At 32.9% G+C, this 17,153-nt stretch overlaps 1 protein-coding gene across 1 annotated transcript in view; it reads left to right on the top strand.

Annotated features, from left to right (window-relative positions):
* Positions 1–17,153, top strand: part of LOC143051537 (uncharacterized) — a 37,174-nt gene that overhangs the window by 16,188 nt on the left and 3,833 nt on the right. Inside the window, exons 6-10 of the mRNA XM_076224430.1 lie at positions 4,951–5,723; positions 6,391–6,421; positions 6,987–7,258; positions 10,694–10,721; positions 14,763–15,089. Of these exons, the coding sequence (XP_076080545.1) occupies positions 4,951–5,723; positions 6,391–6,421; positions 6,987–7,258; positions 10,694–10,721; positions 14,763–15,089 (1,431 nt within the window). The remainder of the gene's footprint in view (positions 1–4,950; positions 5,724–6,390; positions 6,422–6,986; positions 7,259–10,693; positions 10,722–14,762; positions 15,090–17,153) is intronic.

The following is a 17,153-nucleotide window of genomic DNA, read 5'->3' as shown; positions in this document are numbered from 1 at the left end:
TAGAAATCTATGAAATTTTGACACAAGGTTTATGACCACAAAAGAAAGATTGGGATTGATTTTGGGAGTTTTGGTTTCAATAGTTTAGGAATAAGGGGCCAATAAAGGGCCCAAATAAGCATTTTTCTTGGTTTTTGCACAATAACCTTAGGTTAAGTAAATGGAAATCTATGAAATTTAAACACAATGTTTATGACCACAAAAGGAAGGTTGGTATTTATTTTGGGAGTTTAGGACCCAACAGATTAGGAATTAGGGGCCAAAAAGGGACCCAAATAAGCATTTTTCTTGGTTTTCTCACTATAATGTTAGTATAAGTAAATACAAATCTATGAAATTTAAACACAAGGCTTATGACCATAAAAGGAAGGTTGGTATTGATTTTGGGAGTTTTGGTCCCAACAGTTTAGGAAAAAGGGGCCCAAAGGGTCCAAAATTAAACTTTGTTTGATTTCATCAAAATTGAATAATTGGGGTTCTTTGATATGCCGAATCTAACTGTATATGTAGATTCTCAACTTTTGGTCCCGTTTTCAAATTGGTCTACATTAAGGTCCAAAGGGTCCAAAATTAAACTTAGTTTGATTTTGACAAAAAATGAATCGGTTGGGTTCTTTGATATGTTGAATCTAAAAATGTACTTAGATTCTTGATTATTGAAGTTTTTTTGGTCCAGTTTTCAAATTGGTCTACATTAAGGTCCAAAGGGTCCAAAATTAAACTTTGTTTGATTTCATCAAAAATTGAATCCTTGGGGTTCTTTGATATGCCAAATCTAACTGTGTATGTAGATTCTTCATTTTTGGTCCTGTTTTCAAATTTCAAATTCTACATTAAAGTCCAAAGGGTCCAAAATTAAACTAAGTTTGATTTTAACAAAAATTGAATTCTTGGGCCTCTTTGATATGCTGAATCTAAACATGTACTTAGATTTTTGATTATGGGCCCAGTTTTCAAGTTGGTCCAAATCAGGATCTAAAATTATTATATTAAGTATTGTGCAATAGCAAGTCTTTTCAATTGCACAGTATTGTGCAATGGCAAGAAATATCTAATTGCACAATATTGTGAAATAGCAAATTTTTTTTTAATTAGAGTTATCTTTCTTTGTCCAGAATAGTAAGCAAGAAATATCCTATTTGTGCAATAGCAAGAATTTTTTTTAATTGGAGTTATCTTTCTTTGTCCAGAATCAACTTAAATCTTTGTTATATACAATATACAATGTATATACACTTTTTACTACCAACTGATAAATTTAAATAATCTTTACCATTCAGTGATAACAAGCAGTTTTTTTACATCTTAATATTTTATGATGTATTTAAATGAGTAGTTATTGTTGCAAACTCCATTAGAAATTTGAATTGATATCAGTTTTGAAAAAGGGAAACGGGGATGTGAAAAAAAGGGGGGGGGGGTTAAATTTTTCTCATTTCAGATTTCATAAATAAAAAGAAAATTTCTTCAAACATTTTTTTGAGAGGATTAATATTCAACAGCATAGTGATTTGCTCAAAGGCAAAAAAAACCTTTTAAGTTCATTAGACCACATTCATTCTGTGTCAGAAACCTATGCTGTGTCAACTATTTAATTTTAGATTTAAAAAGTTTGAAGAAGAAATCTTTAATTGATTTGTAAAATCTTGGCATTTGTTTTGTGTAAAAAAAAACCATGTAATGTCAAAAATTTGATCACAATCCAAATTCAGAGCTGTATCATGCTTGAATGTTTTGTCCATACTTGCCCCAACTGTTCAGGGTTCGACCTCTGCGGTCGTATAAAGCTGCGCCCTGCGGAGCACCTGGTTATAGAAGGTGAACACATGGTAGACGTGGTTAGTGTGACATTAAGTTTCACTAAACTAATATACATTATTGTTTAGGGCCCAGCTGATGCACCCCTAGGGTTGCGAGATTTTTTCGATGTGTTGGTGGCCTTTGACTGTTTTCTGCATTTTGGTCAGGTAGTTGTCTCTTTAGCGCATTCCATGTTTTTATTTTCAATTTTGTTGCAGGATCAATACATTTTGACCACAAATGGCACACAATTGCAAAATGGTATAAGTGCCCATATTGATGCCTAGTGTTACAAATTATTCATTGGTTCCCATTTTTGAAATATTTGTCAAAAGATACAACAAGTTTTATACACAGATTTAAATGAAACTTGTATTTTGATGGAAGATATCCTGGATTAATCACTTGTCTGAAAGTCTACAGACATTTATTCTTCATAATCATGAAATATCAACTATTCATACTTAGTTCTCCCATCATGTTGTAACTGCGTCACTTTCTATTGATATTAGGGAACAAATTTCATCCGGAAATCTGAACCTCACCAATAGAGCAGACATCCCTGCTAAATTAAACCAATAGTTCCAAACGGTGAAGTTGACAGTAATTTTTACGGACACCATCACGAGTTGGTTGACTGTTATGAAATTTCACAGATGATAACGGATTATGTCGTATCTATGGCAATGTCAGTTTATGAGTTTCAATGTCCCTCTGGTATATTTCGCTCCTGTTTTATAATATCATATTTGTCTGTTTGTCTTTTTCTTTTTCAGCCTTGGAGATGCCAGTTTATGAGTTTAATGTCCCTCTGGTATATCTCGCCCCTATTTTATAATATTATATTTGTCTGTTTGTCTTTTTCTTTTTCAGCCTTGGAGATGTCAGTTTATGAGTTTAATGTCCCTCTGGTATATCTCGCCCCTATTTTATAATATCATATTTGTCTGTTTGTCTTTTTCTTTTTCAGCCTTGGAGATGTCAGTTTATGAGTTTAATGTCCCTCTGGTATATCTCGCCCCTATTTTATAATATCATATTTGTCTGTTTGTCTTTTTCTTTTTCAGCCTTGGAGATGTCAGTTTATGAGTTTAATGTCCCTCTGGTATATCTCGCCCCTATTTTATAATATTATATTTGTCTGTTTGTCTTTTTTTTTTTTTAGCCTTGGAGATGTCTGTTTATGAGTTTTAATGTTCCTCTAGTATATTTTGCCCTATTTTATGATATCATATTTGTCTGTTTGTCTTTTTCTTTTTAAGCCATGGCGATGTCAGTTTATGAGTTTCAATGTCCCTCTGGTATATTTCGCCCCTATTTTATAATATTATATTTGTCTTTTTCTTTTTTAGCCATGGCGATGTCAGTTTATGAGTTTCAATGTCCCTCTGGTATATTTCGCCCCTATTTTATAATATTATATTTGTCTTTTTCTTTTTTAGCCATGGCGATGTCAGTTTATGAGTTTCAATGTCCCTGTGGTATATTTCGCTCCTGTTTTATAATATCATATTTGTCTGTTTGTCTTTTTCTTTTTTAGCCATGGCGATGTCAGTTTTTTGAGTTTGAATGTCCCTCTAGTATATTTCGCTCCTATTTTATAATATCATATTTGTCTGTTTGTCTTTTCTTTTTTAGCCATGGCGATGTCAGTTTATGAGTATGAATGTCCCTCTGTTATATTTGGCCCCTATTTTATAATATCATATTTGTCTGTTTGTCTTTTCTTTTTTAGCCTTGGCTATGTCAGTTTATGAGTTTGAATGTCCCTCTGGTATATTTCGCCCCTATTTTATAAATATCATATTTCATGTATTTGTCAAGGAAAAATAATCACATTCAGTGTGTTTAACATCAAAGTCTTCTTTATATATACGATCACAGCTTGGGAACGTACCTCAAAACTAATAAATTACCCACCGAAAAGGATCACAGCTTGGGAGCTTACCTCAAAATTAATAAATTACCCACCGAAAAGGATCACAGCTTGGGAACTTACCTCAAAACTAATAAATTACCCACCCCAAAGGATCACAGCTTGGAAACTTACCTCAAAACTAGTAAATAACCCACCGAAAAGGATCACAGCTTGGGAACTTACCTCAAAACTAATAAATTACCCACCCAAAAGGATCACAGCTTGGGAGCTTACCTCAAAACTAATAAATTACCCACCCAAAAGGATCACAGCTTTGGAACTGACCTCAAAACTAATAAATTACCCGCCGAAAAGGATCACAGCTTGGGAACTTACCTCAAAACTAATAAATTACCCACCAAAAAGGATCACAGCTTGGGAGCTTACCTCAAAACTAATAAATTACCCACCCCAAAGGATCACAGCTTGGAAACTTACCTCAAAACTAGTAAATAACCCACCGAAAAGGATCACAGCTTGGGAACTTACCTCAAAACTAATAAATTACCCACCCAAAAGGATCACAGCTTGGGAACTTACCTCAAAACTAGTAAAATACCCATCGAAAAGGATCACAGCTTGGGAACTTACCTCAAAACTAATAAATTACCCACCGAAAAGGATCACAGCTTGGGAACTAACCTCAAAACTAATAAATTACCCACCCAAAAGGAATGTATTTAATCAAGGTAATCAAGGTAATAAACATTCAAAATATTTGTTTACTTCATGTACTTAGAATAAATAGTAACTGAGGAGTAAACTTTTTGTGCTAAAAGCTGGAAAATAAAAATATGAACGACAGTAATTGACTGACAAGATGTCATCATGGATGACTGCCATACATCATTCTTAGTGTTTCTTCTACAGAAAACATGTAGAAATCATGCAAACATTTGAAAACTAACAGTTTTCCCACAGCACATGCAAGCCTTGTTTCAGATTATTTTCTTCCAAATGGGAAATGATTCAACTTTGATCATCAAATCCTGATATGACTAAACAAAAAAATAATGTGTTCTGATATAAAAGACATTTAATCGAATTATTAGGATACATTTCAGTATTTTTGTGATTTTACTTTTTGTTTTTAGGATAAATTGTTTTTTGAAGTGATGATCTAAGTGAGCGATACACATTGTTTGATCATGTAGCTTTTATAGACCGGTATTACCTCATAATATAAACTATATATTAAGTCTGATAACATATTCTTTATTTCATTTTTATAGATGTTGCATTTTGGCCCAAAGAAGATAAAACAAGGAAAACCTTCAAAAAGATGTCTGAAAATGGAATGATACAAAAAGTAGACCTCTACCAGATTTGGGAACAAGAAGAATTCCGTCAGATTTTACCATTTAAAGAGTACATATTTGATATGCTGATACATCTAGATATCGTATCCGAACAACGGAGATATGATACAAAAACAGGAAGCCGTCTACCAATAGAAAACTTCTTTGTACCCTGTATGCTTACACAAAGAAATAATACAGATTACTTGACACAAGAATGTACACCAGAGAGGACTCTAAGTTTGGCCTTTGTTTTCAAAGGAACCATCATACCTCCAGCCTTACCAAACCGTCTAATATGTGCATGTCTGAGTATGTGGACATTAAAAGAATACCAAGGACGGAAACTTATGTTTTCTGGGTTTGTTGGGTTATCATTTGATAAAGAGCATGATATTGTTGTCTGTGTAGAAGGCAACAAGATCTTACTGTACCTAGTCCACAAGCGCTCCAAGGGTTTGATAATACCTGATATAGCCACCAGTGTCCGGGATTGCTTGTTTGTTACTTTAGAAAGAATTTCCGAATTTTATCAGTCCTCCATCCATTGTAAAGCCAGCAACAAGTTACCCTTCCTCACCGAGTATTCCTGCTCGAAATTAAACTGTTTCACTTCAGAAAATAAGTTGGTCTCTGAGACTGAGGAATGTCTTTGTAAACACGGAGAAAACATTAAAAATAACTGGCGTACTTGGAACAAGAAAAAGGTATATGTAAAACTTTTATAGGTACATCATTGAGATAAATTAAGAAAGGATTTCTAAGCCTGCGCATATGTGGCCAAGTTACCTTACTGGATAAGATAGTTACTTTATTTGCATTATATGTTAGACATTCAATCTTTCAACATTATGTAAGAAAAAAAGATATGGTATATGATTGTCAACGCGACAACTCCCCACCATAAACCAAATGACGTGAAATTCAGAAACCTTTAGGTCGCCGTAAGATCTTCAACAATGAGTCAAATATATGTTACATATCAATCACTTAAAGTCGTTACATAAAAATGTTTATACATTCAGAGACAAATTTATATCTGTACAAACTTTTTATGTTGGCATGATAGTAAAGAGCAATAGACGAATGTATCAGACAGAGGGACAAAGGATGATAACTTTTCTATGACACTTCTTTGTTTAAACCTTGTTTTTTTTTGTAAGGTAGAGGAGTGGATTAACATTTATAATATTTACATGACTTGTAGTAACTATCAGCATTTGTCAATATTGTCTTTGTTTACTATGTGTGCTTTTGTCATTAGTTTCACACATTTTACAAAATGAAATGTTTTTTGTGGACCGACAAGCAAGTAGGTTGTTTACATGGAATTATACAAATACTGGAATTGTAGAGTTATTTTCTATTTTACAGGAACAAAAGCAGTGTGATGCTAAGTGTCAAGGTAAATGTATCATTAATCTCTCTGCACTTCCATTTTATTGACCAGAGTTAACATTTAACTTATTAAAATATCCAATTTAATTCCAATCTCATGACATAAACCATGCTACTAATGTGCTTTAATTTTGTGCCGATTCAAACAATACAATGATATTTCACATATTACAGATTGAAACTTCTTTGGACAAGTAATGGATTTTAACCATCTGTGCTTATACAATTACAAAAAGATATATGTATTAGAAACTTTCAATTTAAAATATATGATTTGCAATTTTGGTTAAGATTGATTGCTGTAAATTACTAAAATATATCCTATATGTCTTATGAGTAAATTGTCTACGATTGCTGTCAACAGATAAAAATATGTGCTATATTTAAGATAATACATTTAGGTGTATTTTGTGAACATAGGTTCGAAGAAATTATAATTAGATTACTGCATATGTTGATAATATTGTGTACCCAATAACTTCCAATGTTGAATAGTTATCTCATCTTATCTCAGTATATTAACGTACTTTCTTTACAAATCATACATGTATGTGTTTTTAAATTCATTTAAGGTTTGAGTAAAGATGCATTATCTCAGATCCCAAGTAACACAGAGTTGCTTCGTCTGTCTAATCATTGTGAGCCACATATGCTACATGAATTGGCTCTCCATCTTGGAATGGAAGATATGGTATGGAGTGATATGGTAGAGAATTACCCAACAAATACACAGATGGTCAAATTTTTGACACTTATTCATTTGAAAGAGAATTATGAAATCAGTTTCGCAGAATTGGACAACGGATTGAGAGAAATGGAAATAACAACACATAAATTATGTGTGGTAAGTAACTACTGCAATGGACTGATGCAATTGTATTTATCTTTTCATATATTTCTTTAACTGGCATAGAGTGTGGTTTTATTGTGAACTTGTCTGTTTTGTAGTGTCCGTCTGACCTTGACCTAAAATATCATCGGAAAGTACCAAGACTTAATAGAGACATATATGCAATATCATATTAGGTTAAAGATTCTAGTTTGTTTTGAAGTTGTGAATCTTTCAATTTTACTTCAGTTTTCACTTTATTTGCTTCTTATGATCTTATGAGTTTTGATATGATTCTCTATAATTTCATACTACCATCAGGTTTTTGTCGATCCTCCAAAAGCGAAACATAGCGATCATAAATTCCGGTGTTGGCGTCGGCTGCGTCAACATTTGGGTTGAGTCTGTAGTTTCATTAGACTTTTTAAAATCTTCTTGGAATTTTATTAAATTTGGACAGACGCCAAAATATTGTATCAAGAGCAAATTGATAAGGTCCTTAAATGGCCCCTATTTCTTGCTAAAATTTAAAATCAGGACTAATTGCCAAATACAAAAATAAATCATAACTTATACAATGACAATATCGAAAATATAACTTTTACTTTAATTAACGTACTTGCGCTCTGTTCATGACGTCACAAATAGCAATGGTTTTGATTTTCGACAAAAACTCATTGAAAATGGATAAGATCGTAGGCGTCGAAAATAAAATATTTTAGCTTACTCTTTTTTACGGCATCTTACATATCTGACACAAAAATTAAGTTTGTCGACGCAAGCACTCTATGTTTCCTAGTCATTAATTTGGTTTAACGCTACAAAAATACTTCTATTTAACTTCCTACTTTTGATCAACTTAACTGGCTATACACCGGGTATACATGGTATAACAAATTCGTCTTCGGAAAAATTGCCTGTACATGAGTCATGAATGTGGCCGCTGTTTTTCACTTTTTCAGTTGATTGATATTGTTTAAATTTGTCAATTTTGATGAACGTCCCGTTTTTATACGCCCGTCAAGATTCCACATGTTGCACTGTAACTTGAGAACCACATATCCAAATTTCATGAAACTTAACATAGTTGTGTCTTATGATGGTCAAACGATCAGTATACTTTTTGGTTAAAAATAGGAGGTTTATCCATGTCGCACCGTATCTCAAAAACCATTAATGATTATTGCTTAACACTTTACACACTTCTTAGTTATATTAATCTAAAGATCTTTATACATTCTGGTGATGATTCAAAATTTTATTTTAGAGTGAATGAGTTTTGTAAAAAAAAGGGGGGTTTTCACATGTCGCCCCATATCTCAGAAACTATTATTATTATTACATAATACTTCGCACACAAGACAACGAGCTGTTTATTTAATTTGTCTTTGAGTATGGTACTTTTCTACATTGATCTTTGATAAGGTTAAGCTTATATGATATCAATCTTTGAGGAAAACTTTCAAATTACAGACTCACAACATGGTCAACATAAATGCAATCAAGATAAGTAAAGCAGGCGAGACATTTCAGCGTGTTGTACTATGCTTGGAAAGGATGAGATGGTTAAGTTTTTAAATGGACATTAGCTGTCAAATTTATGTTCACCAGTTTGACTCAAATTCTTTATAATAAACAATTAACAATGCATAGACTTGACAATATGTATTAGCTTTTCATGTATATTCTAGTCTAATTAACTATTGAGATGACCTCTTAAGACTGCTGACGGTCATATAACCAGATATAAACATACGAATGTATGAACAATACAATTATTTATTTTGTAAAAATATTTTCGTCACTCCATGTTTACCTTACAACAAAAAATTGTTTTTATTTACCTGTATACGTTATTTAATTTGGCAGCATTTTGTCCAAGGTTATTGTTGTCTTTCTGATATAGTTTTACATCTAACATTAATTTTGTGTAATTTCATTGTGTCAAAGATTATATTCGTTCAGTGTATGTTCACTTGTTTTTGTTAATGATGTCTTTTGATTGGGTTAAGCCATTTCAACTGATATTTTATAGTGTGTCAATGTTGTGATGTTACACTATTGTTTCAGGTTAGGGTGAAGGTTGGTGCCTATTAAAATGTTTAAACCCGCTGCATTTAATTACACCTGTCCGAAGTTAGAAACCTGATGTTCAGTGGTTGTCGTTTGTTGATTTGGTTCATTATTGTTTCTCAGTTCTCGTTTTTATATAGATTAGACCATTGGTTTTCCTATAAGATTGGTTTTACACTAGTCATTTTTGGGGCCCTTTATAGCTTGCTGTTGGGTGTCAGCCAAAGCTCCTCTTTGAAGGCCGTAGTTTAACCTATAATTGTTTACTTTTACAAATTTGGATGGAGAGTTGTCTCTTTGGCCCTCATACCACATCTTTTCATATCTATGTATTAATATAAATAGATATTGACCATGTGCAATTGGATTTTTGTAGGTCTGCTTAATTTCAAATTATAGGTTTAAAAAAAAATGTTATAAAATATTAACGGTATAACAATGTTTTGTTATGGATCCAATCCAAATGGTTCACCCTTGTTTCATTTCCAATGTTTACAATTTTTAGGGGGCATTAATTTTTACCCTTGTCCGTCTGTACGTATGTCCGTACGTCCCACATTGGTTTCTGTTCTCTTACTTGAGTTTGCCTCAACCAAATGTTATGAAACTTATACACAATGCTTATTACCACAAACCAGATCAAGGTTGAATTTTAGTGGCGTCACTTTAACCATTCTAGAGTTATGCCCCTTTATAAATGAAAAAATGCAAATTTTTTAGTTTCTGTTATTTAACTTAAGCTTGTCTCAACCAAATATCATGAAACTTATACACAATGCTTATTACCACAAAATACAGATCAAGTTTACTTTGATAGCGTCGCTCTAACCGTTCTAGAGTTATGCCCCTTTATCAATGGAAAAATGACAAATTTTAAGTTTCCATTCTCTAACTAAAGTTTGCCTCAACCAAATGTTTTGAAACTTATACACAATGCTTTTTAACTTAAGTTTGCTCCAACCAAACATTATGAAACCTTTACACAATACGTATTATCATAAAACTCAGATAAAGTACACATTTGGGTAGCATCACTTTTTGTTCTTTAGTTATGTCCCTTTATAATGTTGTATGCAAGCTGGGGCATCATCTGTGTCCATGGGGACACATTCTCCACTTTTTTTTTCTTTTTTAAGCTGAACACGTCTAATACATGTGTAACCATTCAATTAGCAATTAGTTTAAAGTATTGAATGTGGGTATTGATCATAGCTAATGCCCTTAACAATGAATACTTTGAACATTTCTTTTGAATCTGGTCTGAGCCCTTTACTTCTGTAATAACTGTATGAGCTTGTTTTCAGATAACATGGATCAATGATAGGTTTAACTCACATCTTTGAAATGAATTGATGCTAACAATTATTATATTTTCAGGTACGTCGGAGAAAACAAGTGAAATCTGGTAAGTATTTTGATATCTAAAGGCCTTTATATGACATAATAAAAAAGGCCTGTGTCTTAATAGATATAGGAAGATGTGGTGTGAGTGCCAATGAGACAACTCTCCATACAAATAACAATTTAAAAAGTAAACCATTATAGGTTAAAGTACGGCCTCCGTATCAAATAAATCATAAATGTTATGCTTACCTTGGTACAATATCTGATTAAGGGTAGATTATTTAACAATTTGTCATCTTGATTTCTTTTTACATAACTGTGCAACTTGGATTTTTTACATTTCATGGGATTGACCAGTAATCATAATGTTATTATCTTTAAAAATAAAGGCAACAGTAGTATAACGCTGTTCAAAAGTCATAAATTGATTGAGAGAAAACAAATCCGGGTTACAAACTAAAACCGAGGGAAACACATCAACTATAACTGGAAAACAACAAAACAACATACACAGAAACGAACTATTAGATCAGAACTCCCATATTCCTGACTTGGTAAAGGACATTTATCATATTTTGATGTATCTTGTACGATTACAAAGCAGTAAGCACATACCTCCAAATTATAATCAATCCCTTTGGATATGTTTTGCTGTTTGTGTAATAACAAAGCAGTATTATAGCATTCTTTCAAAATTTAATCACTTTCTTTACAGATGTTTACCCTACATACATGATTTGGTTTACAATTGAAAAGTTATGACTGCCTCCCTGAATTTATTCCAATTAGTATATTCCAACTTTGAGAAGGGCACTAAGTGCAATAATTAAATACCTTTCTTTTGTAGTCCCCTCCTTTTTAGCTCACCTGGCCCGAAGGGCCAAGTGAGCTTTTCTCATCACTTGGCTTCCTTTGTCGTTCGTCGTCGTTAACTTTTACAAAAATCTTCTCCTCTGAAACTGCTGGGCCAAATTTAACTAAACATGACCAAAATCATTATTATCTAGTTTAAATATTGTGTCCGGTGACCCGGCCAACCAGCCAAGATGGCCGCCATGGCTAAAAATAGAACATAGGGGTAAAATGCAGTTTTTTGCTTATCACTCAAAAACCAAAGCATTTAGAGCAAATCTGACATGGGATAAAATTGTTAATCAGGTCAAGACCTATCTGCCCTGAAATTTTGAGATGAATTGGACAACCACTTGATAGGTTCCTGCCCCTGAAATGGTAATTTTAAGGAAATTTTGCTTTTTTTGGTTATTATCTTGAATATTATTATAGATAGAGATAAACTGTAAACAGCAAAAATGTTAAGCAAAGTAAGATCTACAAATAAGTCAACAAGACCAAAATGGTCTGTTGATCCCTTTAGGAGTTATTGCCCTTTATAGTCAATTTTTAACCATTTTTCGTAAATCCTAGTTATCTTTTACAAAAATCTTCTCCTCTGAAACTACTGGGCCAAATTAAACTAAACTTGGCCACAATCATCATTAGGGTATCTAGTTTAAAAATTGTGTCCGGTGACCGGCCAACCAACCAAGATTGCCGCCATGGCTAAAAATAGAACATAGGGGTGAAATGTAGATTTTTGCTTATAACTCTGAAGCCGCAGCCTTTAGATAAAATCTGACATGGGGTAAAATTGTTTATCAGGTCAAGATCTATCTGCCGGAAAATTTTCAGATGAATCTGACAACCCGTTGTTGGGTTGCTCTCCCTGAATTGGTAATTTTAAGGAAATTTTGCTGTTTTTGGTTATTATCTTGAATATTATTATAGATAGAGATAAACTGTAAACATCAATAATGAGAAGCAAAGTAAAATTTACAAATAAGTCAACATGACGGAAATGGTCAATTGACCCCTAAGGAGTTATTGTCCTTTATAGTCATTTTTTAACAATTTTCATAAAATTTGTAAATTTTAACTAACATTTTTCACTGAAACTACTGGGCCAAGTTCATTATAGATAGAGATAATTGTAAGCAGCAAGACTGTTCAGTAAAGTAAGATGTACAAACACATCACCATCACCAAAACACAATTTTGTTATTAATCCATCTGCTTCTTTTGTTCATTATTCACATAGACCAAGGTGAGCGACTCAGGCTCTTTAGAGCCTCTAGTTTTACCTCTTCTTCAGAATCTTCTTTTACAGTCGAAACCAAACAACGTGAACATAAACTTTTAGATCAACCGCAAACACTTTTGTGTTTTTAGTTCATTGACACTTTTGTCAGTCGTCTACTTTATCTGTGTCAATAGTTCATTGACTAACTACTTTGTCTGTCGTCTACTTTATCTGTGTCAATAGTTCATTGACTAAGTACTTTGTCTGTCGTCTACTTTATCTGTGTCAATAGTTTATTGACTAAATACTTTGTCAGTCGTCTACTTTTATCAAGATCTTCACCTCGTCAGAAACTATTGAACCAGTTTCAACAAAACTTAGAGTGAATATTCTTTAGAGTTTGCAGCATAAATGTTGTTCTTAGGGTTACACTGATTTCTTTTGTCTAAAAGCCTTATTAAATAATGGTAGATAGAAAAAACTATAATAAAATTAACGGTACCAATTTTCTTGCACCAGATGCGCATTCCAACAATGCATGTCTCTTCAGTGATGCTCGTGGCCAAAATATTTGAAATCAAAAGCTTATAAAAAAAAAATTTAACACAAACATATAAACTTTGGAATTGTGAATTCAATGAATCATACAATCTATTTTTCTACATTTCGTTTTGCATACTGTTGTTTTTCTTTTGTGTTCTGCATTCTGTTGTTTGTCTTTTGTCATTTTTATCTCGCTTATGGCAAAAGTTGCAAAATGTGAGACAATCTGGTGGCGTTAAACTATTTTATGAAGCTTTAGATTTCAGAAGGTAGAAGACTTGGATGCTTTAATTATACCTTGTATGCAGATTCCTTACGTTATGCAGTTTATATTATATATATGTCCATTCTGTTTGGCCTCATTTTCAGGGTTCAACGGATCTCTGAAAAACAAAACTTGCATTTTTCAGCAATGTGAATTTCTCTCTTATGATGGGTAATATGATATATAGCTGGTTCCTTTGAATGTCTATTTGTCAATCGGACAAGATTCACCTGACCTTGACCTTTATTCATGAATCAATGATCAAGGTTATATTAACATGGTCAAGTTCGTATCTCTAATACTATACTTACTATAAGCAACAAGTCAACTACATTTGTTGAGTGGAAGGAATGTAGCGTCTACATGTCTGCCTGAACATAACCTCGTTTTCATTGTTCATTTAAATTGGCAATGCTATTTTTTATGATTGGGCATTTTTTAAGATACTATTAGACATACATCAACTATATCTAGTGTATAAGATTATTGCAACAATACAAATATCACTCTGGCTTGATTCGTCTGACCCTTGCCTCATGTGCATGCTTATAAGATAAAAGATGAGTTTTCCTGGTGAAGTCAATATCACAGATCTTACAAATAAATCCTAAGTTAAGTTGTCTGCTCCTAATCCTATTTTCAGGATTTCTTGGTAAAAGTTTTGGTGATTTGATTCTTTTCCCTAATACTAGTATCCTGAAATGTATATGTTGGATGATTGTGCGAGTTAATTGTTTAAATTTCATTTCCAATTTTAACCAGCAAGTGAATGAAATAACACTTATAACCATCGATCTGTGATGCTCTTTAAATGCCGTAAATTATCTTTCAATAATTATCTATGAGACCATCTAGAGAATTTGGATGATAAATAATGAAAAGTTGGCAGTCAAATATACAGAATGAGAATACAAAAGGGAATATAGACAAACATGCCCTTGAATAGTGATGAAGGAATAAAAAGGTCCGCTTTCAGTTTCAACTATGGTCTTTATTTCCAGAGAGCATGCATTACATTCAAATGCTAAATACAATACCATATTTGATTGTTAGTACCAGGTTGAAAATAAATGCAAAGTTTAACCCTCAGTTCTCATACACATTTATCTTTTGAGGATAACAAATATTCCAATGTTTTAAAAAGTTTTCAAAATACCTTTGAAATGTAAGTGTTTTATTAGTTTTGATAGATATATTCTATTTCTTCTTCTATATAGGTATTCTTGACGATATTCTAGACTGTATTCCCTCAGACGAAATTTTAGATAGATTAGCACCGCTGGTTGGCAAGATAGTTCTTCAACTAGGAATAGAACTGGGACTTTCTGTAGAAGAGATAGAGAGAATTAAAGAGAAATGGGATCGTGATTTGACAGCACAGAATAAGGAAGTGTTATTTACATGGAGGAAAGATAGAACAGTGAAACCTACAATACGGATACTTGAGCAAGCTTTTGTAAATATTGGTAAAGGAGCAAGGTGTTTAAAGGAGGTTTTAAAGGACGTTGATCCCAATACACTTAAAGCAGTAGAAATTGTTACAGGTAATACTATATGAAGGGTGTGAGTAAATAAAAAAAAACACTATAAGGTATTATGTAAATAAGTTATTCAATAGAGGAAATATGTATATCCTAGGTTTATAACAGAAATATAAAAAGTCAGTGCTAAAATAGTTTTGCCTATTATTATACAAAAGTATTGGTTAAGAGGTAAACAGTTAATTACCATGTGACTTTCAATGATGCAATGTCTTATTTATATATGTTACAGTAAATAGGTAAAATTAGGAATTACACGTAATTACTAAACAATTCAGTAAATACCTGTAATTACTAATCAATCAATTTAGTAATTACATGTATTTACTGATTGTGGATTTTTTTTGTCATTTCTACAGCTATTTTCTATGATTTATTATACCTCAGTTTTCATTTTCTATACAAAATAGATACACAATATTTTCACTACTTTTCAAATTACAGGCATTGAACTATTGGACCGGTCAATAGTTTCCAACTATTGGACCTCAGTGAAACTATTTGACCGCAGCCGTCATTATATTTTTTATATTATAATTTTAAATGCATCTACGGAATTGGATGATGTTGAGAAATACTGCCGGAATTATGACTTCGCGTTTTACCTATTGTATATAGGGTTGGAGTCAGTGCTGGACTTAGCCATAGAAGTCAGAATATATATGAAGTCAACGCGAAACAGTATGGTTGTGTTTCTGCTTTTATGTTATGATAATTGATTTAGCCCCAACATTTATTGTCTGTTGTCTCCTTCGGTATAATAAAACCCTGACTGACTTGATATTCGTGGAATAGTAAGTTTATTGTCTCCTTGGATAAAACTATTGACCTTGGCTACGCCTCAGGACAATAGTTGCACTTGGGGGACAATAAACCAATTATTCCACTACTGTCCAGTCAATAAGTATTCAATATTTGTTTTAAAATGTTAGACTTAATTCAAGAAACAAAATGAAAAAAGGGGAAGGGATTGTAGAGCTCACTTTATGGTTAAGGAACACGTTGCAGGGGACATGGCAATACCAGGCATCCGTCCATCTGTCAAGTCTTGTGAACGCTCTCACTGGTACAATTCTTGCCGGATTTTATAAAACTTATACTATAGGTTAATATCAGTAATACCTCGGACAAGTTCTAAAATGATGGACCATCAACTTTTTTAATAGAGTTATGTCCCTTGGAAATATTAGATAAGTGTAATTTAGGGGACATTGGAACTCTTTCTTTTATGTATGTTGGCGTTTGTTTTTGTTGTAGTTCAGTGTTTCTGTTGTTTCGTTGTTTAGTTGATGTGTTTCCCTCGGTTTTAGTTTTTTCCCCAGATTTGCTTAATCGTTTATGATTTTTGAACAGCAGTATACTACTGTTGCATTTAATTACACAATGATTGCAAATTTCTTATGGCCATGACATCTTGAGTTACACAAAACATTAGACTTGACACATTTGTATGTCTTTCGTACACCACCTGTTTTGCATGCACATGTCACAAATCTCCGCCAATCTCCGACTGACTATAGATGAGCTGCTATCCTTACTTTTAACTCGACCTGGGTATTTTCATCTTGCAAATCAAACTATTGCTGAGAACGTGAATAAATTCATAGAGAGAGATCCATTTAAAATTCCATCGTTTGAGCAAAGCTTAAATAGTTCATTTGTCTCTTCATGTTCCAAAACTAAACAGACATTTACAGAAAAGACTTCTTGGATCCCCACGTTCTCTATCAATACTAAAAAAGTTACGTTATTCCTGACATTAATAGGGCGCAAAATTTTAATGCTCCGGACAAGCATCTTTTCCGCTTTCTTTGTTAAGTTTGAGGCACTTGCATGATATCCCTGTTGATGCATTCTGAACGGATACAAATGTCACAACAGAACTGTAATGTTGAGTCTGTCTGATTATATACAAAACATTTCGTGTTCATAATGTAAGCTATGAAACTCATATGGATAGTGATCTTATACGGAGTAACTTTGAGCTTGTGGTATATCAAGTTCTCATCTAATGAAGAGATAACTGTATTGTATTTGAGGACGTCCATCGGTAGTTTTACTGTCGCA

Source organism: Mytilus galloprovincialis, chromosome 11 (genome assembly GCF_965363235.1).
Source record: "Mytilus galloprovincialis chromosome 11, xbMytGall1.hap1.1, whole genome shotgun sequence".
Taxonomy (NCBI): Eukaryota; Metazoa; Mollusca; class Bivalvia; order Mytilida; family Mytilidae; genus Mytilus; species Mytilus galloprovincialis.
The sequence above is the reverse complement of the archived record's forward strand: the minus strand, read 5'-3'. Positions and strand labels throughout refer to the sequence as shown.